This window comes from Pseudorca crassidens, chromosome 5 (assembly GCF_039906515.1).
Source record: "Pseudorca crassidens isolate mPseCra1 chromosome 5, mPseCra1.hap1, whole genome shotgun sequence".
NCBI lineage: Eukaryota > Metazoa > Chordata > Mammalia > Artiodactyla > Delphinidae > Pseudorca > Pseudorca crassidens.
The window spans coordinates 79,450,099-79,471,066 of NC_090300.1; the positions used below are offsets into that span (position 1 = coordinate 79,450,099).

The 20,968-nt window shown below is 46.9% G+C and overlaps 1 protein-coding gene across 1 annotated transcript in view; it reads left to right on the top strand.

Annotated features, from left to right (window-relative positions):
- ITGB5 (integrin subunit beta 5) overlaps positions 1–20,968 on the top strand; it is a 111,695-nt gene that overhangs the window by 26,456 nt on the left and 64,271 nt on the right. Inside the window, exons 4-5 of the mRNA XM_067738647.1 lie at positions 4,381–4,630; positions 16,387–16,555. Of these exons, the coding sequence (XP_067594748.1) occupies positions 4,381–4,630; positions 16,387–16,555 (419 nt within the window). The remainder of the gene's footprint in view (positions 1–4,380; positions 4,631–16,386; positions 16,556–20,968) is intronic.

A 20,968-nucleotide genomic window follows, 5' to 3' on the forward strand; every position in this document is an offset into this window, starting at 1 on the left:
GGGGTTATGGGGGATGGTTCCAGACAGGAGGGCTGCAGCCACAGGAGGAGACGAGCTTGTAAGGGGATCTTTTTTTTTTTTAAATAAATTTGTTTATTTATTTTTGGCTGTGTTGGGTCTTCGTTGCTGCACGCGGGCTTTCTCTAGTTGCAGCAAGCAGGGGCTACTCTTCATTGCGGTGTGTGGGCTTCTCATTGTGGTGGCTTCTCTTTGTTGTGGAGCACGGGCTCTAGGCGCACGGGCTTCAGTAGTTGTGGCTCGTGGGCTCAGTAGTTGTGGCTCGTGGGCTCAGTAGTTGTGGCTCATGGGCTCAGTAGTCGTGGCGCATGGGCTCTAGAGTGCAGGCTCAGTAGTTGTGGCTCATGGGCTTAGTTGCTCTGCAGCATGTGGGATCTTCCTGGACCAGGGCTAAAACCCGTGTCCCCTGTGCAGATTCTTAACCACTGCGCCACGAGGGAAGTCCCTGTAAGGGGGTCTTATATGGAGAGGGAGGAGGGGGATACGTGGGCTGGGTGGTGTCACCAGAGACTGTCACAGATCAAGTGTCCACAGTGAAGGTGAGCCCGGCTCTCACTCTCCTGGACTCACGAGAGGTGGCGGCTGGTTTAAAGTCTCGGGTGGGGTCTTCCCTGGTGGCACAGTGGTTGAGAAGCCGCCTGCCAATGCAGGGGACACGGGTTTGATCCCTGGTCCGGGAAGATCCCACATGCCGCGGACCGACTGAGCCCATGCGCCACAACTACTGAGCCTGTGCTCTAGAGCCCGCAAGCCACAACTACTGAGCCCGTGTGCTGCAACTACTGAAGCCCACACGCCTAGAGCCCGTGCTCCGCAACAAGAGAAGCCACTGCAATGAGAAGCCCATGCACTGCAATGAAGAGTAGCCCCTGCTCACCGCAACTAGACAAAGCCTGCACGCAGGAATGAAGACCCAACACAGCCAAAAATAAATTTAAAAAAACGAAAAAAAGGAAATGTTGTCGTTATGATAAAAAAAAAAGTCTCGGGTGGTGCAGAACTGGGTGGCTGGAGGTATTGTTGAGTGTGCATGGTTCCGGAAGTGTACCCAAAGATGGAGAACATGCCCCAGACCCTCTCCCGGCATAGGGCGCCCCTGGCGTGCAGCAGCAGTTTCACCTTCAGTCAGCTAACCACGGGGGCTCCCTCGGTGGGGGAGTTGCGGCACTGTAGCTTAATTCCCGTGCTTAGCACCCTTGCTGAGAACTGGTCCAGAAATGTCAGTCCCTCCAAAATCTGCTGATGTAACTGAGTCCAAGCTCGTACTGCTCACGGCATAACAGGCCAGTAAATCGAGAGGCGAGTTGCTGGGGCAAGGAATAGCAGCTGTATCTGTGAAGCCAGCAGACCGAGGAGATGGTAGACTAGCAGCTCAAAGAACCATCTTCCCTGAGTTAGAATTCTGGCTTCTTTAATACTAACAGGGGAGGTGGGTAAGGGCCTGGTTCCTGCCAGACTTGGAAGGGGATGTGTTAATTTCTTCCTTCTTGCAGCTAATCACAGGTAGGCCTGGTCAGGATGTTTCCTGTGAGCTAAACAAAGGTATTTTAGCTTAATGCTCATTACCTGGGAGGCAGGGTTCCCAGAGATGGGTCAGTACGTATAATTTAATCTTATAGGCAACATCCCTTTAGTGATTAACTTGTAGTAGAATAATAAGGTTCTTCCCTATTACACTGACAGAACATTCAGTTATTGCCAAGGCCCACTGAGGAGTTTGTAGCATTTAAAATCCAGCATAGATAAGGTAGCCATAAACCCTCATTCCAAACATTAATGATATTACCCCTTTTCTTATACCCCTCCCTTCTTGGAAAACTGGGAGAGAAATATATATATATTTAACCATTTGCAGCCTCCCTATGGGGAGGTGTGTGTGTGTTGTAGTGATCAATTTCTCTTAGAATTTAATGACAAGAGATTTCTTACTTCAGAATAGATAACCCCTTAGTATACAAAGAGACCTATGTACCACATCTCGTTTCCCTCTTTGCCTTCATGTCTGGAAAATTTGGAGTTAAATATAATACCCAAGGCCGTTAGCCATTCACACTCAAGTTTTTGGCAGAATGTTCTGTCTCTCTTTTTAGCTCCACAGGAAATTGCTTTAATAATTGACTTTCAGGGGAACTGAGGCCGAAGTTTCTCTTGTGTACAAGCATTTGTATGGTGTTTATATATGCTGTCTCCTCAATACCCACAATAATTAGCATCCTCCCCATTTTACTGATCCAGAAACTGAGCAGCAAGTTTAAAGGAGCCTGAGGCCTTGAGCTCTTGGTGACAAGGTCCGGATTCCAGCCCAGCTCTTGCTTTCTGAGGCTAATGTCCACTTCCCTCCCATGGGTGCCTTCCAGCCTCCCTGAATCCAAGCTAGTTCCCTGTTTCCTGGTCCTAAAGTGTTCATCTGTAATTGCTCGTAATCCCGCAAAAGGTGGAAGTGGATTCTGGATTAAAGAAGGTATACCTGGAAACTTGGGGGAAGGGCACAAGTAACAAAATACAGGAGACCTCGTAAAGAGGCCATGGGATTGGACAGAGGGGACAGGATCGCAGGCCCTCCCGCCCCTCCCCCACTACGATGTGGCATCCCGGGATGGGAGGGGCCCTGTGCCGGGACATGGGAACCAGAGACGGCTATTGTAGCAGTCCGGAATTCATTCTGGAAGAAATCTCGAACATTCCTCTGTTTGAGTCAGGCTCCAGTGGCTTTTAAAAATAGGCTCGTACCAACAGGCAACCCAAACTAAATCCATCATCAGGCTAGAGCAGCACATGTAAGGACAAGTCGGGGGAAGCAGGCTTGGCTCTGACACTCAGACTACCATGGTAATTATAATAATCATACTTCGTCTGGGCAGGCCTTCACTGCTTACAGAACCCTCCTTCCCACATGAGTGCTTCACAGCCTTCATGCTGTCGTGCTGTTGTTATTGCCAGTTTACAGTTAAGGAAATGGAGGCTCAGGTTGCCCCGCTAGTTGAGGGGCAGAGCTGGAACTTGGACTGAGATCTTGTTAATGAACTAAGTATGCCTCGTCTGGGGTGGGAGGAGGTGCGGGGAGCACAGAGCCCTGGGTTCCCTATCCTGCAAGTTCAAGAAGGCTTCGGCTCGCTGGTTGTCATCTTGAGGTGAAAGATGGACGCCTCTGAGACGTGACCGCGGGCAGATGAGGTGTGGACCCTCGTGCGGGAGCGAGGCCACCTTCGCCATTGCACCTTTGAACACACAAAGGACGTCCAGGTTTCAAGTGTGTGTAGACAGTTCTGTCCGAAGAGTTCAAGGACATCTCTTGGTGCCTGTGAGGCTAACGAGCCTGAGGGCAGATAGGATCACCTGGTAAAATTCACGACTTGAAGTTGTTTCTGAACAGTGTGTTTTTAGAGATCATGAATGACGAAGGATCATTGTCCTGGCACGCGTCCTCCAGTTACTGCGCTGACTTGGTTTGGGCCTTTCTGCATACCATGTGGGGCTAGCTTGCAGAGGCCACGCCTGCCAGAAACTGCCTTTTTTTTCATTGTTCTTTTCCTCTGAATCAATTTCTTTTCCCTTTGGCTGTTGACTGCTTATTATAGAACCAAAAGTTATTTTCTCTTTCTTGTAGCTGTAGGCAAATCTAGTAGTGTTTCCTTTCTGTTTCTTCTTTTTCTTGTCGATGGTGCTAAAGTTTGGAACACGTCTTCCTATATTTATACATATAATTTATGATAATAATGATTTGTGTTTGTGATATCAGATATGCTGTTTGATAAATGGCTAGGGAGATAGAAATAGGTGGCCCGGCATAAGCATAAACATTTTTGCCCTCTGGGGGTATTTTAAGTAACCATCTTTGTTTTCCCAGTCTCCCTTGCCTTGCACATCTCTCTTCCCCACCTCAGTTCTTACTAATGTCTGTACCCTTCTTTTGTTAATTTCTTTCCTGTGTTCTGTTTCACATCACCTTTACGGTCTCCTGGCCACGTTCCCGTCTTGGCCAGTCCTTTCTCTGAAGTTGGTATGTGCTTGGTGGGTTACTTTCGCCCAATTTGTGTCTGTGGAATTGTCTGGTGCACCGTCCACCAATTACCTAAGCATCCTTTTTGCTGAGAAAACAGAACACTACTAAGGAGATTGGTTCTTAAAGAGTTTCCTTAAAAAATGCTGAGGCCTGTGTGTGAAAGGAGAACCTAGAGCTGCATCCTCAGCGCCCATATTCCCTTCGGTCACTCTGTTTCCAGAGTGGAAGAGATGTCTTCTGAGAGGCACACAGTCACTAAAGCAAAGTCAGAGGTGGGCCAGCTTTGAAAGCAAAACCCATCCCTTCAGCCCCAGCGAATTGAATGACCTCTAACACGCACGGTCTCTCGGTTGGCACAGGTGACAAGACTACCTTCCAGCTGCAGGTTCGACAGGTGGAGGATTATCCAGTGGACTTGTACTACCTGATGGACCTCTCTCTGTCCATGAAGGATGACTTGGACAACATACGGAGCCTGGGCACCAAGCTTGCCGAGGAGATGAGGAAGCTCACCAGCAACTTCCGCTTGGGGTTTGGGTCCTTTGTAGACAAGAACATCTCTCCTTTCTCCTACACGGCACCGAGGTACCAGACCAACCCGTGCATTGGGTGAGTGACCAGCTGCCCTTCTCTTGGGTATTCAAGGATGGGGGAATGGATCAGCGGGAACTGAGCCTAAAGAAAGGCCTAGGGAGGTCATATCTGGGTGCTGGGAGGGAACCTGGCTAAGGTGTTAAATTTGATGAAGGATAATCCAGCTCTGTCCTCCCTCTGCCTGCGAAGAAATAAATTGTTACAAGGTTGCATAAAGATACAATGATGATAGCTCATTTGTTTTCCTGACTGCCAGACACAGCACTGTTTTCTACATTAATAGATTTTAGAGAGTGTTCTCAGGAAGTGATAGACCCCGGTGATCAGGGAGGGAGCAGGCAGAACAACTTAAACTATCTCCTTGTTTGGAGCGACTGAGATGTTTGGAATAAATGAATCAAAGTCGGTTCCTATTGTTTATATACATAACTATAACTTACCTTGACAAAACAAAATGAAAACCCTGCCCTTTATAGGTGTGATTTTTTTTTTTTTTTCTAACATAAGTACTTGAATTGGAAAATATTCGACAGGGCTTCCCTGGTGGCGCAGTGGTTAAGAGTCCGCCTGCCAATGCAGGGAACATGGGTTTGAGCCCTGGTCTGAGAAGATCCCACATGCCGCGGAGCAGCTGAGCCCGTGCGCCACAACTACTGAGCCTGCGCTCTAGAGCCTGTGAGCCACAACTACTGAGCCCTTGTGCCACAACTACTGAACCTGTACTCTAGAGCCTGTGTGCCACAACTACTGAAGCCCGCATGCCTAGAGCCCATGCTCTGCGACAAGAGAAGCCACTGCAATGAGAAGCCTGCACACCACAACGAAGAGTAGCCCCGCATTCGCGGCAACTAGAGAAAGCCCGCGCACAGCAACAAAAACCCAATGCAGCCAAAAATAAATAAATTTTAAAAATTAAAAAAAATTTTTTTAAAAGAAAATTTTCGAGATATTATTAGAGAACAAGAGTTTCTAACTACTGCAGTGAGCAAATCCAAAAGTATGTAATGACTCAAACTTGAAGGAAGTTTATTTTCTGCTAACCTAAGTGCAAATGGGTCTCCTGATCAGTGGACACCTGTCCTCTAAGCAGTGACTCAGGGTCCCAGGCTCCATTGGTTCACATGTGGCTTGTAAGGTCATCATGCCTGGAGGATTGCTCATAGGAAGATCCTATGGACCAGGATAGAGTGGCCTTTGCTCCTACATTCTGCTCTACAGAGCTGGGTTCTAGCGGGGAGGCTGGGAACTAGGTTAGCTGTGTGCAGTGGAAGAGGAAAGGGGATGGTGAATAGGTCCCTGCCCTAGTGCATTTGTGTATTGGAGGTGGAGGGTCACTTCCTCCAACTCCCCAATACAACCTTTGTAAAGGTGGTTTGTTTCCTTACTGGGCTTTCAAATGTTTTTTTTTTTTTAAAGAAGATGTGGGGGTAGGAGTTTATTAATTAATTAATTTATTTTTGCTGTGTTGGGTCTTCATTTCTGTGCGAGGGCTTTCTCTAGTTGTGGCAAGTGGGGGCCACTCTTCATCGCTGTGCGCGGGCCTCTCACTATCGTGGCCTCTCTTGTTGTGTAGCACAGGCTCCAGACGCGCAGGCTCAGTAGTTGTGGCTTACGGGCCTAGTTGCTCCACGGCATGTGGGATCCTCCCAGACCAGGGCTCGAACCCGTGTCCCCTGCATTAGCAGGCAGATTCTCAACCACTGCGCCACGAGGGAAGCCCCCTCAAGTGTTCTTTTAAATGGCAAGATTATGCAGTGTGACAACGAGTGATAACCTTCAACTTTTTCTTGACTCATTTCCATGTTCAGCTTTGGTTAGGCTTTGGCATGTGAGGCCCCAAAGCATCGCTAGATGAGGAACAGCTAAGACTTACGTTCTTACTAAGTGTCAGGCATTCACTGCACTTCATACCTTATATGGATCATCCCATTTAAATCTCGTAGCAATCTTTTGAGGTCTATAGAAGTGAGCTGTATTTTATTTATTTATTTTATTATTATTAAATTAATTTATTTTTGGCTGTGTTGGATCTTCGTTGCTGCACGCAGGATCTCTGGTTGTAGTGAGTCGGGTCTGCGTTGAGGTGCACGGGCTTCTCATTGCGGTGGCTTCTCTTGTTGCAGAGCACAGGCTCTAGGCACGCAGGCTCAGTAGTTGTGGCTCGCGGGCTGTAGAGCACAGGCTCAGTAGTTGTGGCACACGGGCTTAATTGCTCCTCAGCACGTGGGATCTTCCCGGGCCAGGGATCGAACCTGTGTCCCCTGCACTGGCAGGCGGATTGTTAACCACTGAGCCACCAGGGAGGTCCTGGTGAGCTGTATTTTAAAGATGAGGAAACCGAGGCTTAGAAGGATTACACAAACAGTAAGGGGTAGACTTGGAATATGAATCAGGATGAACTACTTCCAGAGTCTGTTTCCATCAATATGATGCTTATTTCTTCCCCATCTAAATCACACTGCCACCCAGATGCTTTCCTTGAGTTTGAGTAATAATACCCATTCCAAAACCACGCACCCTTCTAGGCGCTTGCCTAAGGGTAATGTTAGGCTGTGCTGCAGTAACAAGCAAACCCCAGATCTCAGTGGCTCAACACAATGAAAATTTATTTCTTGCTTGTAAAAATCTGATGGGAGCTGCTTTCTGTGGCAGCTCTTCTTCAAGTGGTGACTCAGGGATTCGGGCATCTTGTGATGTCATTTTCGATTCTTTGTCTCCTTGGCTGCCCCTGAGGGGAACAGGGCTGCTCGGAAGCCCCTGAGCCTGTCTGACTTCTTGTCTCCCCTTTGGCAGCCTCAGAAGTTCCCAGCTCTGGGTTGGACTGGGGGGTGGGGGTGAGGTGGTATTTATGCTGGTATTGTATGTTCTGAATCCTTCCTGACCCTTCTGTACACACTCCTAGAAGCTAACTTAGATCTTTCCTGGGATTGCAATGACACAACAGTGGAAAAAACAATAAGATAAGAAAACATTTTAGATACAAACGAGATTCTAAGTTCCTTAGCCACAGAGAGACACTAGGTGTCCTTACTTCCTGGGTTTAGATTCCTCCTGGCCACAGGTAGCTGCTGGCATTATTGTCACTTTGGTCCTGTCCCCAAGGCCCTTTTCAGCTGCATCCCAGTGCCACATGTCTTTTTGTTGGAGTTCTGCTACTCCCCAGGAGCAACAGCATCTTAACCCCCAATTTTTTCAGTTCATCTGGAATAGTGATTCTGTCTGCTACTTTTCACCTCCGCCCTCTGGTTGGGTCCTGTCTCCTGAGAGACAGGGTGTGTCTCTACTTTGATTCTTCTGGGGACCATCGGCGAACTGTCAGATGCTAGATGGGAGGCCGGCAGAGGATGAAGGACTGGCCTGGGCCCCTCAGCATTGAATATTCAAGGTTATTACACTCTCCTTATTCAGAGCTACTTCTCCAAGCCCTAGAAGGCAGAACCAACTGCAGACGGTAGAAGTTTTGACAGTGAATACAAGGCACACTGACAGGCTGCTTGGGAGACAGGAAATCCGGTGAAAGAATGGGAGTTTGGAAGGAATCATCAGGTCTGAGTTATACAGATCTCTCTTCCCTAAGCTGGGCAGCATGAAAGGGGAGTCACCGCATGGCTCAGTGAGCAGGCTGAGATGTACCTCCCGCGTCCCGGCGGTGGACTCTGTGTGGTTGCCTGGGTATCCTCGGAGATTCCCCACGGTTCCTGGAGAACAGAGCAAGCGGGGGGATGTAATCAGGCTGTTTCTGTTCCTGATTCAGCCTGTACATGTGCTTTATTTGCGTTCCTAAGTTTTTTGTTTTTTTGCGGTACACGGGCTTCTCACTGCTGTGGCCTCTCCCGTTGCGGAGCACAGGCTCCAGGTGCGCAGGCTCAGCGGCCATGGCTCACGGGCCCAGCCGCTCTGCGGCATGTGGCATCTTCCCGGACCGGGGCACGAACCTGTGTCCCCTGCATTGGCAGGCGGACTCTCAACCACTGCGCCACCAGGGAAGCCCTTTCCTAAGTTTTAATGGCACTGTGAATTAGTTACCAACAGTTAAAAATAAAAGATTTAACAAAGAATAGCCAGGATTTTAGGTTTTCTCAAAAAACTAGGAGGTCTAGTAAAGCCAGCCTTGTCCCACATGTTGTTTGGCTGCCACAGTCCCTACCACTCCCTCTCGTCTCCCAGCTGGGCTGCTTCCTTGGTTCTGTTATCGGGCCCTCTCCAGATTCTTGGACAGCAATACCATAGAAACGAATATTGCTCCCACAAGACTCTTAGGCAAACGAAGCTTTTTATTGAAAGGATAGCTTGTGCACGAGGGAGAAGGTGGAAAAGAGTGTCAATTCCCCGAGGACTTTCTGGGAAGGGGTTTTAAAGGCAGTGTGAGGGAGGAGGCCACAGGGTGCCTGAGCAGCTTGTGCTCAGTTCTTGGATTGGTTGGCATGGAGGTGAAGTTTGGAGCGTCATCAGCCTCCAGGCTTCAAGCAGTCTGGGGTCTATATGCCCGCAGTCGGCAGTTTTCATCTGGGGGCCTGCTTCCTGCTAAAACACCTTAGGAATGCGTGTCAAGCTTTTATCTATATCTTTCAGGGAACTGGGAGTTCGGCAATTCTGCTAGGTGGCGGATTTATAGTTCCGCTTTTGTCCTTTGGAAACCATGTACAGATGTCAGTGGAACAGAGATAGAGCTAATCTTTTACTCCTGTGAGTCTCTGGTGGTTGTCTCAGAAGCCCAAGCTTTTAGGTGCTGTTTTTCTGGCCTGTCAAGCCCGCTTTCTCAAGGTCGTTCCCTTGGTCCTTTTCCAAAATGGCTGTCCTGTTGTCTTCCTGTCTCAGTTTGAGTTCCATGCTTGGCTCCGTAGTTGCCGTCTGTGATCCTTGTCTGTTCTTTTCCTTCAGCTCATGTGGAGAGAAAAATCACAGCGTTCTCTCTCAATGGTACCTTCTGTTAAGTTTTTTCTCCTGTGGTGGTGTGGAAGCAGCAGCAGTAGCCCCGGGAAGTTTTGGGGAGATGGGGAGTCAGGAGGAGTGATTTAACTACCTGCGCAGGACATCTCAGAAGAGAACCAGTTTTTTTTTTTTTTTTTTTTTTTTCGGTACGTGGGCCTCTCATTGTTGTGGCCTCTCCCGTTGCGGAGTACAGGCTCCGGACGTGCAGGCTCAGCGGCCATGGCTCACGGGCCCAGCCGCTCCGCGGCATGTGGGATCTTCCCGGACTGGGGCACGAACCCGTGTCCCCTGCATCGGCAGGTGGACTCTCAACCACTGCACCACCAGGGAAGCCCTTCGTGGGGCTTTCTTGAGGTTTGTCCCGCCTCCTGCTCCGGATGTTTCGGCCAAAGGATCAAAATCCTAGACTTATCCCCTCCCATCTTAGAATGAACCAGAAATGCCAGAGCTGAAGTAAGTAGTACCAGGGCTGCCATAAGGAGAGAAAAAAAAAGTAATTTAATCATCAGATTAAAGAACTGTTTAATTGTATTCTGAGTAATAGAAATAGTGTTCCTGGGAAGCGTCACATGATATTCACTGGTACAGGATTTGATGGATTAATCCGGCCTGTTATTTCTGGTTCTGAACACTTTTTCTTTTGTTAGAGGTATTAGGCTGTTGCTGATATACATGCCATGTCTCATTTATATGTGGCATCTAAAAAGGCCAAGCTCAGAGAAACAGACAGTAGAGTGGTGATTGGCCGGGGAAGGGGGAAATGTTGGTCAAAGGGTACAAACGTACAGTTATAAGATGAATACATTCTGGAGCTCTAATGTACAGCATGGTGGTGATAGGCAACAGTACTGCACTTGAAATATACAATTGTATACTTGAAAGTCGTTCAGAGAGTACATCTTAAGGGTTCTCACCACACACACACAAAATAGAAATACATCTGTAAAAATCTTTGCAAGTGAGATAATACATTTCATCCTTCATCATTTACATTTTTTCTTACCCTTTGTATTTCTTCCAAGAGGTCATGGTACTCCTTCACCCCCTTGAAGGTATTATTTCATTGTCTTCTGGCATGTCCTGTGGCTGATGAAAAGTCTTCTATCTAATGGTTTTCCTTCTCTCTGGTGGCTTTTAATATTTCCCTGTGCTTTTCATGTCCTATAATGATATGCATTCCTATGTGGCTGGGTTGGATTTAGTACTTTTATTTGCATTGTTCAGAACTTGCTCTGCTTGTTTAATCTGAGAACATAGCTTTATTCTTGAAAAATTTCAGACATCATCTCTGACTCCTGTCTCCGATTCTCTCCGTTTTCTTTCTAATGCTGCTAGGTGAGTGTTGGAGCCTCTCATTCTAAACTTCATGTTTCTAAATTTTTCTCCCATAACTTCTACCTCTTTCTTTCCCTTAGCTTCATAATAGAAAATTTCTTCCAGTTTATCATTTTGTTCTTCAATTTTTTTTAAAAAAATTTATTTTATATTGGAGTATAGTCAATTAACAATGTTGTGTTAGTTTTAGGTGTACAGCAAAGTGATTCCATTATACATATACATGTACTTACTCTTTTTCAAATTCTTCTCCCATTTAGGTTTTTACAGAATATTTAGCCGAGTTCCCTGTGTTATACAGTAGGTCCTTGCTGGTTATCTATTTTAAATATAGCAGTGTGTACATGTCAATCCCAAACTCCCAATCTATCCCCACCCCCCCCACCCTTCTCCCCTGGTAACCATAAGCTCAGTTCTCTTAAGTCTGTGAGTCTGTTTCTGTTTTGTAAATAAGTTCATTTGTATCATTTTTTTTCTAGATTCCACACATAAGCGACATCATATGATATTTGTCTTTGTCTGACCTATTTCACTTAGGATGATAATATCCAGGTCCATCCATGTTGCTGCAGTGGCATTATTTCATTCTTTTTAATGGCTGAGTAACATTCCATTGTATATATATATATGTACCACATCTTTTTTTTTTTTTTGGCCACACCACGCAGCTTGTGGGATCTTAGTTCCCCAACCAGGGATTGAACCCGTGCACCCTGAAGTGGAAGTGCAGAGTCCTAACCACTGATTGCCAGGGAATTCCCACATCTTTTCATCTGTTGATGGACCTTTAGGTTGCTTCCACGTCTTGGCTATTGTAAACAGTGCTGCAATGAACATTGGGGTGCATGCATCCTGTCGAATCATGTTTTTCTCCAGATATATTCCCAGGAGTGGGATTGCTGGATCATATGGTAGCTCTGTTTTTAGTTTTTTAAGGAATCTCCTTACTGCTCTCCATAATGGCTCTACCAATTTACATTCCCACCAACAGCGTAAGAGGGTTCCGTTTTCTCCACACCCTCTCCGGCATTTATTATTTGTAGACTTTTTGATGATGGCCATTCTGACGGGTGCGAGGTGATAGCTCATTGTAGTTTTGATTTGCATTTCTCGAATAATTAGTTATGTTGAGCATCTTTTCATGTGCCTCTTGGCCATCTGTATGTCTTCTTTGGAGAAATGTCTGTTTAGGTCTTCTGTCCATTTTTTGATTGGGTTGTTTTTTTTGATATTGAGCCACATGAGCTGTTAGTAAATTTTGGAGACTGATCCTTTGTCAGTCGCACCGTTTGCAAATATTTTCTCCCATTCTGCAGGTTGTCTTTTCGTCTTGTTTATGGTTTCCTTTGCTGTGCAAAAGCTTTTGAGTTTAATTAGGTCCCATTTGTTTATTTTTATTTCCCTTACTCTAGGAGATGGCTTGAGAAAGATATTGCTGCAATTTGTGTCAGAGTGTTGTGCCTATGTTTTCCTCTAAGAGTTTTATAGTATCTGGTCTTACATTTAGGTCTTTAATCCATTTTGAGTTTATTTTTGTGTATGGTATTAAAGAATGTTTTTAAAAAAGAAGTCTATTTATTTATTGATATTTGGCTGTGTAGGGTCTTTGTTGCTGCGTGCGGGCTTTCTCTAGTTGTGGCGAGCAGGGGCTACTCTTCGTTGCAGTGCACAGGCTTCTCATTGTGGTGGCTTCTCTTGTTGCGGAGCACGGGCTCTAGGCATGCAGGCTTCAGTAGTTGTGGTGCGCGGGCTCAGTAGTTGTGGCTCGCGGGCTCTAGAGCGCAGGCTCAGTAGTTGTGGCGCACAGGCTTTGTTGCTGTGCGGCATGTGGGATCTTCCCGGACCAGGGCTCGAAACTGTGTCCCCTGCATTGGCAGGTGGATTCTTAACCACTGCGCCACCAGGGAAGTCCCAAGAATGTTCTAATTTCATTTTTTTACATACAGCTGTCCAGTTTTCCCAGCACCATTTATTGAAGAGACTATCTTTCCTCCATTATATAGTCTTGCCTCCTTTGTCATAGATTAATTGACCATAGGTGCATGGGTTTATTTCTGGGCTTTCTATCCTGTTGCTTTGATCTGTATTTTGGTGTTTGTGGCAGTACCCTGTTCTTCAGTGTTTTTAAGCCATACACGGAAGTTGCATTTTTGAATTTGAGTGACTATTTTTTATTTGGTTCTTTCTTTTAGACTTCTGTTTTTCATACTATTTTTTCATAGCCTTCTGATTTTGTTTTCTTCCTAATAATATCCCATTCTAGTCTTTGGTATTTTTTCCTTCTCCTTGAATGTTTTAAATATCTTTGTTTTAATGTCCTTTAGATAATTGTGTTACCTGTTTCTTGAACTGCAGATCCTGCAGTTGGTTGAATTTGCTGATACTCTTTCATGGTAGTTTATTTCTCATGGGGTCTATAACTTTTTCATTAGTTCCTCTTCATCAGAGGTTGTTTTCCATTAGGGGATCACGTGCCCCAGGGGTACTGACTTCCCTGCTGGGTGGTTTTCTGTTCCCTGATGCTAGGATCCTCTGGGTTTCACTGTGGGACTAGTTCTGTTTATTTCTCAGCAGGGGGTTCCTTCCTTGTAAAAGTAATGAATTCTGACTTGTTTAGGCCTGGAGTTACAATCTTTATGGGTGATTCATCTCACCATGAGCCCAGAGTGCATCTTCCTTGCTTCTCTCCCAGGCCAGTGGCTGGAATTTTTCTGGGTTTGATTTTAGTGACAGGGCAGCTCTTTGTAACACTCATCTTTATGCAGAGAGCCCTGTTCCAGTGCTCTGCCCTGCGCTGGCCTGAGGTCCATCATCTGTCCCTGTTAGAACCTGGCCCCAAGCCCCAGACCTGTCAGGCCCCAACACGCTAGGGTGGGGGGGTGGGGGATCCCTTTGCCAGGAGATCCTTGCTCACTTCCCACCTAGTTAAGTCCGTTCATTTGTGCAATGCTTTTCTCTCCGTTCCTGGCACCTGGGATTTCCCCGCTAAGCTTCCAGTCTTGGCTACATATTAACATTTTTGAAGATTAGATTTTTACCCAGCAGTTCTCTTTGTTTAGAGGAAGAGGAGAGGTCTTGCCCTGTCAGCTCCATGGTCCACAGTATTGTCCTGAAGCATCAGATTGTTCTTTGGATTTTCCTACGTCTAGCATCTGCAAATAGGATTCACTTTTTGTACACACATGCTCCCCCAGGCTCTTTAAGCATATGTATTTTATTCATCTTCCTGGTTCATAATTCTTAATCCAGTAAAGATTTAGTAGGCCCTAAACTGGGGTCCTATAGCACAGACACAGTTGGGGGTGGGAGGGCTTCCTGGCACGAGACCCTCAAACACCCAGATCTTCAGGTCGCTCAGACAGCTCTTCCAGGGGTTAAATTAGACACAGTCTGACATTGTTTTCCAGAGACTATGGAGACATTCAACAGAGCCTGTGTGACAAAGCTGTTTTCCTCTCACTAAGAGGTGATTCTGGTTTGGTTATAATAAATTCTCTGCAATGAAGTCTTCTCTCTGGCAAACACATGTTCTAGTTCCTGATTATTAATAGTAATTCTCCACAGTAAAAATATATCTACTTATTCCCCTTTGCAGGAAGGGAAGAGGTAAAAAACGCTGAACTAATTTAGCTGAGCTTTTCACAGCTTTTCTGGTTTCCTCATTGAGCAGCAGTCATAGTTTTGTTCCTCTTCTCCCTTCCTCAACCGACCCCGTCAACCGAGACAGTAAACACCTGAAGTCCGCAGCCATGGCCCAGCACAGCACAGAAGGGTGAAGTTGCTCAGAGGGCGAGGGAGGGGAGTGAGAGTTTGTGTACATTTCCTTCCTCCTGGGCCCATCTATTCGTCAGATGACTATGATGGGACCTCAGCTCACTTCCTGCTTCCAGCTGGGAATGCAATTTCCATGACCTTTGTCTTTATGGGGAACTGAGATGAGAATAGAAAGTTTGGGTGGCATGGGTTACAGAAGAGCCTGACCTGTGCAAACACAAGGGGCGGGTGAAGATTTTTGGGGAAGGAGGAGGGAGTGAAACAAAGGGACGGCAAGTGGGGACAGCTGCTCGCAGCTCTCCCTGTCCGGAGGCACCGTGGCCATCATGGCAGTGGGGTTGACCCTGCAGAGGTGACTTGCTGCGAGTGACTGTTGGAGCAGGTACCGTAGGCCCTTAGCGGGGATGAGAGAGCCTCTTAGAAAGCCCAAGGTTGCCTCTCTCGGGGAGGAGGGGAGCCTCTCAGACCTGCCCCAGCCGCCCTTCTTGATGGCAGTGAGGCAGGAGCTGCTAGGAGTTGCTAAGCCCGTTTCCCTTCCCACGCACACGGCTTGAATTGGGTAGGTAACGAAGCCTTCCCTTCATGCCTCTCTGTTGGTGGTTGCTTTCCGTCTTAGTTCTGAAAGAGAGGCTTCCTTAACATGGCCACAGACCTGCACAGTCTGGTCCAGCTTGCCTCCCCAGCCTCCTCATAGCTCATCTTTGCCCTTGTTCCCTGCATTGCAGTCTAACTGGCCTCCCTCTGCCCTTGGGCTCTCTGTGCTCCCTTCTGCCACAGGGCCCTTGCATTTGCACTTCCCTCTCCCCTTTTACCCAGTGAACCTTTCTGGAAACAATGTAAGGCCCCTCTTCCTATTTCATTGGTTATATAGCCAAGTGAAACTCCTGCAGATGTGATTGGGCTGTAACTTCCTCCAGGAATGGGGCCATCTCCACTGCAAACTGAAGATGAGAACACCCAATATTCAGGAGAAAGACATGGCATTAACCTCCTATTGAGGTGCAATACTTCCCTCTTTCCAGATTTCCAGGTAGCATTTTCCATTCGAAGATGGTTTGCTTCTAAGTGATTTCTCTTTGCGTCTAGGAGAGCTGATGCTTTATCATTCCAGTATTTATAAATGAACGAAGAAACAGAACGTTTTCATTCCTGTTGCATTTAGTGTTTGCTCGGTTGCCAGCACGTCCTGGTGGTCTCTGAGTGGGTGGACACGAAGGGGTTATGTGATCCTTTATCACGTGGCAGCAGCAGAGTCGATGTAAGAAGCTGGTTTCGTAGAGTCACTCTGCTCACGCTGCCCTCACTCGACAGGGCCCGCCTTCCTCAGCCCGTAAGAGCCTTCCTTCCCCTCGGTGCCGCCCAGGCTGCGGTGCCCGTCCCACCAGGCGCTTGCATCTTCCAAGGCCCGCGTCAGGGCGCCTCCGTGACACCTTCCTCTGACTGCGGTAGCCCACTGTTAACCGCTACTTCCTACGACCCATTTGTCCATTTCATTCGCCTACAGCCTGGTATGTGCTGTCTCGCCCGCAGTTTAGAGCTTGTGTTTGGAGAGTAGGGACTAGGTTATTTCTCTGTGCTCCCCCACTGTGTCTGTCCCGGGGGTGTGTGGTAGGTGCTGAGTGAGTATTCGTTGGTGCGTTCAAGGCCCTCAGTAAATGCACAGAATTACTTGGTTGTTTAAGATTTGGGGACAAGGAAGGAAAAGTGACTCTTCTCCTCTTTCTCTCCAGTTACAAGCTATTCCCAAACTGTGTCCCCTCCTTTGGGTTCCGCCACCTGCTGCCTCTCACAGACAGAGTGGACAGCTTCAACGAGGAAGTTCGGAAGCAGAGGGTGTCCCGGAACCGCGATGCCCCCGAGGGCGGCTTTGACGCAGTGCTCCAGGCGGCTGTCTGCAAGGTAACCTTCCCTTCTGGCTCTGCCCCTGCGTGGGAGGTCAGCGGAGAGGTGTGGGTGTGGGTGATGTGCGTTGGCACTGCCTGCAGATACTGAGCCATCGCAGCCTGTGGCCTCCTGTCCACTCTTGCATCAGAGGGTGAGCTCGGTGGGCCCTTGGGAAAATCTATGGAAGTCAAACCAGCTGGCGTGCAGGGATGGCTTAGGACTGGTGTGTGTCTGTGTCAGGGTGTGGCTGTGTACAATGGGATGTTGTCTTTGCCAGCAGACAGATGTTCTGTTTTTCTATATTTGGCTTTTTTGCTGCTTTTGGGGACAGGGAGCAGGGGGAAGAAAAGGTCAAGCCATATGCATAGAATCTTGTAGAATTTTATGGCCCAATTTTGGTAAACATTAAAGAGTGCTCTGTTGGGGAATCCAGCTAAAAAGAGAAGCGCTTGTCATCTTTGGTTTTCTTTCTGTTTGTTTGTTTTTCTCGTGTTTCTCTGTGATATGTGAATCCAGAGGGGAGGACACAGACTTAGGTCAGAAATGAACTCATGCTTTGAGACATTCCAATCTCAGCAAAATATGTAAATGGGATGTTGGTAATAACTTATTCTTAACATAATTTTCTATATCAAGACAGCCCAATAACAATAACAAAAGATAAGAATAAGTATCACTCTTGAATTTGCTATTCTGGCACATACTTTAACATTTTTTTCCATAGTGGTCACCATATACTATGCATAATTGGTAATGCTTTCTTGACCATTTTGGTGGGCTCAGCAACAGGGCGGTGGTTGGGATGCTCATGTCTGGGGGAGGGCTGGGTAAGGAGGTTAGAACTCAGTTTGGAGAGGCCGCATGTCTGACCTCAGAGAGCCTGTGTTTAGTGTGTCACAGATTCACTTCTCCTCCTCTTGGTCCTCGACAAAGTGAAAAGAGAGTCACGGTTGTCCTTTCCGAAATAAAAAACTGAAATGGTAGACAGGAGGGATAAGGGGAAAGAAAGATATGAAGAAAGCACAGCTTCCTCAGTCCTCTTCTTGGTCCCACTGCCTTTCTGCCCGTCCCTGTGTCCTTGGGGCCACCCCGGAGAGGACGGTCTCACAGTGACCCCCTACCCAGGACGGCTGCGGAGCGGCCCCTGCCCAGCCGCTGGCTAGAGCAGAACGGTTTGATTCAGAGGCCCCTGATGCTTCGTAGCAGCCCAAGAAAGCCAGATGGGACACAGCTAGAATGTGTTCAGCTCTGAATCTTTCAAGTGCATCACAGAATAGACAGTTTATGGATTTCCTTCAGAAAGAAAAATTATGTTTTTGACTGGCATTCAGATTATTGATTGTATGGGGTGTTATTATATTCAGGGACTTCCTGCCAAATCCACTCTTGGCAGGAACAAATAGTGCAGGGAAAACACGAGATCCCTCTTATCTCCCCATCGTGGGAATATTGTGGGTTTTCTTTCCGGGGGAGGAAATTGTCTTTAAGGCTTGAAGGGAAGAATCCAGTGACAAGCCTACGCACTGTCCAGTTGTATTAATTCTGTTTAATTAGATGAATCCGAATGGCGTGATGGAATGCTTGAGGCGCGGTGGTCCACGAGAAGCCGTTTGATTCGCTCTTTAGCCCACAGAACCTTCCTGTGCCATCCCAGACCCATGAAAATATCCTTCCCTTTGAAAACTCAGTATTTCAAGACTCGAGTGCTTCAAAGCAGATTTCTTCAACTCAGTGCCCGCACCTGGTTACGAATTATCGTTGGCCTGAGAGGCACTTTAGTGTGTGTTTCAGTTTTATATCTTTTGGCATTTTTCTCTTATTCCCCACCTTGGCCTTTGTCATGGGGCGTCCCTGGAAAGTTACTAATTGCTTGGAATTATGCAGTCGATGAGATCCCAGCTTTTATTCTCACCATTTCTTTTCCTTTGTGCTGTCAGTGTGTGTTTGGGTGCCTATCAAGCAATTTCTTTCTCACTTGAAATCACCTATTTATAACGTCATCTTCCTGGTTAACTACAGCCTTATTTATAGTTGCTAAATATTGGAAATAGATTATGGCCTGTCTATTGATGAAAGGCTGTAACAATCACACCCTAAAAGAATATTTGAGCACTTGAATAATACTTAAGATAAATTAAGAGAGGAAAGGAAAGCACGTGATAAAACAGCATAGACGTATGACCTTGTTTTGCAAACAAAAGAAAGAAAAATATGGAAAAGATTGGAAATGAATAGACCAAAGTGTTAACAGCAGTTGTCTCTGGTGATAGGATTAGGTGTGGTTTTTATTTTCTTCTTTGTGTTATTTTATATTTACTTAAATTTTCACAATAAATAAGGTATGATTTTTAAAATTTGTAACGGATCATTTCAAACATATAAAAGTAGAGAGAATAGTGAAATAAAATCCCATGTACCCATGGTCCTTCTGGGACAGTTACCAATTGGTAGCCAATCTTGTTTCATTTGCCTTCCTAACCATTTTATTCCCCATTATTTGAAGTAAATCCCAGATGCCATTTGTTTCAGTGATAATTAGGTTTTTAAAGTTTTTTTTAAAAGCCCTAAGCATGCCTTACTTCGTTGACTGACTTTTCTGCCTTCTCCTGATTTGCCCAGATTAAAGGCCCTTCCTCTTAATCCTGAAAACTGAATGTGACAGAGCCAGCAGGCCTGTAATCTCTGCAGTTGGAGAGGCGTCTCTTGCAGGCTGGAGCTGGCTGGGCAGCCCCGGCAGCAGTGCACGCTCCGCTTCCTTTGACCCCATGCCCTGGAGACGGAGCTGATAACAGGCCTGCTTCATAGCCCACAGGAGGCTCTTTGTTCTGATTTCAGTCTCACTCTGGTTTCCCTGGATGGACTGTTAGTTACCAACTTCAGGGACTTAGGGGTATGGAATGCTCACGTGACTGGTCTTAAATCCCACCCCCAAGGCCAACTTTACGTTTCCTGGAAAGCTGCTCTTTGCAAAAAGAAGGAAACAGTCTGTTTCTACTTAGGGTTCGATTTAGGAAGTAGAACTGCTTCCACGAGTGGAAGTTTTCAGTTGCCATCTTTCCCCCCAGCAGGTCACATTGTGAGGAGAGGCCATTGAAGAGTAGGAACCCCTCTGTCACCAGTGCAGGCATTTTTCCCAATGCTGTGCCGGCCTGGGTTGGGATGAGGGAATGCCGTGACCCATAATTTCTTATCTTTACCTCGAAACCTATTATTAAACTTGTTTATACTTTCTCTTGGTCTGAATAATAGTTTCTCCCATTACCGCTTTTATTGCTCTCCTGGGGCTTTTCTAGAAGTTGACTCTAAGTTGTTTATTCTGAAAATGTATAGGTGCAAGTGTGATGAATGGTTCAGACTGGAACCATGGCTGCTTTCCTGTTCTCCCAAAATAGGGAGAGCTGGTGCCCTGGGAAGACAGAGGGCGGGGTGGTCCGGGAGCTCTGAGTTGTCAGTCATGGCTTTGCTGTTCTCCATGGCTCTCAGGTTAAAGAAGTTCCCTGTAAAGTTAAGCCTGGCTGGGTACGTCCTGGCCACACGGATTCTATGGGCTGCTTTCTCCCGTCAGACAGAAAAATAAGATCCCTGCAACCCAGCCTGTTTCCCTTCTGGCCTCATCTTCTAGCCCCCTAACATTTATCCTTCTTATCCTTTCTGTTTTAATCTTGATTATCTAATGTTGCGTTATTTATTAAGTTTTTAAAGCATTGTGTGTCCTCAGAAATAGGTGGATAAGTAAGTCTTAAAGCAAACGAAGTAAATTTGCATTGCTGAGTGAAAAGTCTTGGCGTGGCTTGGGTCCATTATTCCTTGGCTGGCGAGAGCATCCTAATCTAAAATGGCGACCACATCCCCAGAGGGGCTGGAGGAACGGCTTCCTCCAACAAGACTTTCTGCAGAAATATAGACTCTGTGGGCCTCTGGAGACAAAATGATGGCTGCCCTTGCTCTACTGTCATCCGTGCTCCAGCTCTTTTGTATACACTCTCTCTGATTCTCACAACAGTCCTTCAGTGTATTGGTGGTACTTGTCCCCCGTTTACAGGTGAGGAAACTGAGTGTCACAGGGTTCACTCTACTTACTGTTGGAAAGGGGTGGAGCCAGGATTCGAACCAGATCCAGTCGATTCTAAAGCCCAAGCCCTGTCTATTACATTGTGCCAGGTGCTTTGGGAAGTAGCGACAGTGCCGTGCAGAGCAGAGAGGACTCAGAGTCCTGTTGTCCCGATTCAAGCTGTGCCTCTTCTGCTACTAACCGGCTCTGTGGCGGCCTGAGTGCTCACCTGGAGGCTGCAGGGAGGTGGGGCTGGAGGGGAGGAGGTCCAGGATGCCCTCCAGCTGTGCTGGTCAGTGCAAAGGACTCGTCACAGCATTGTGCCCCTTTGCCCAGAGCCCTGGATTTTGCTTTTTGTCTCTCCTGGTTCAGGCTTG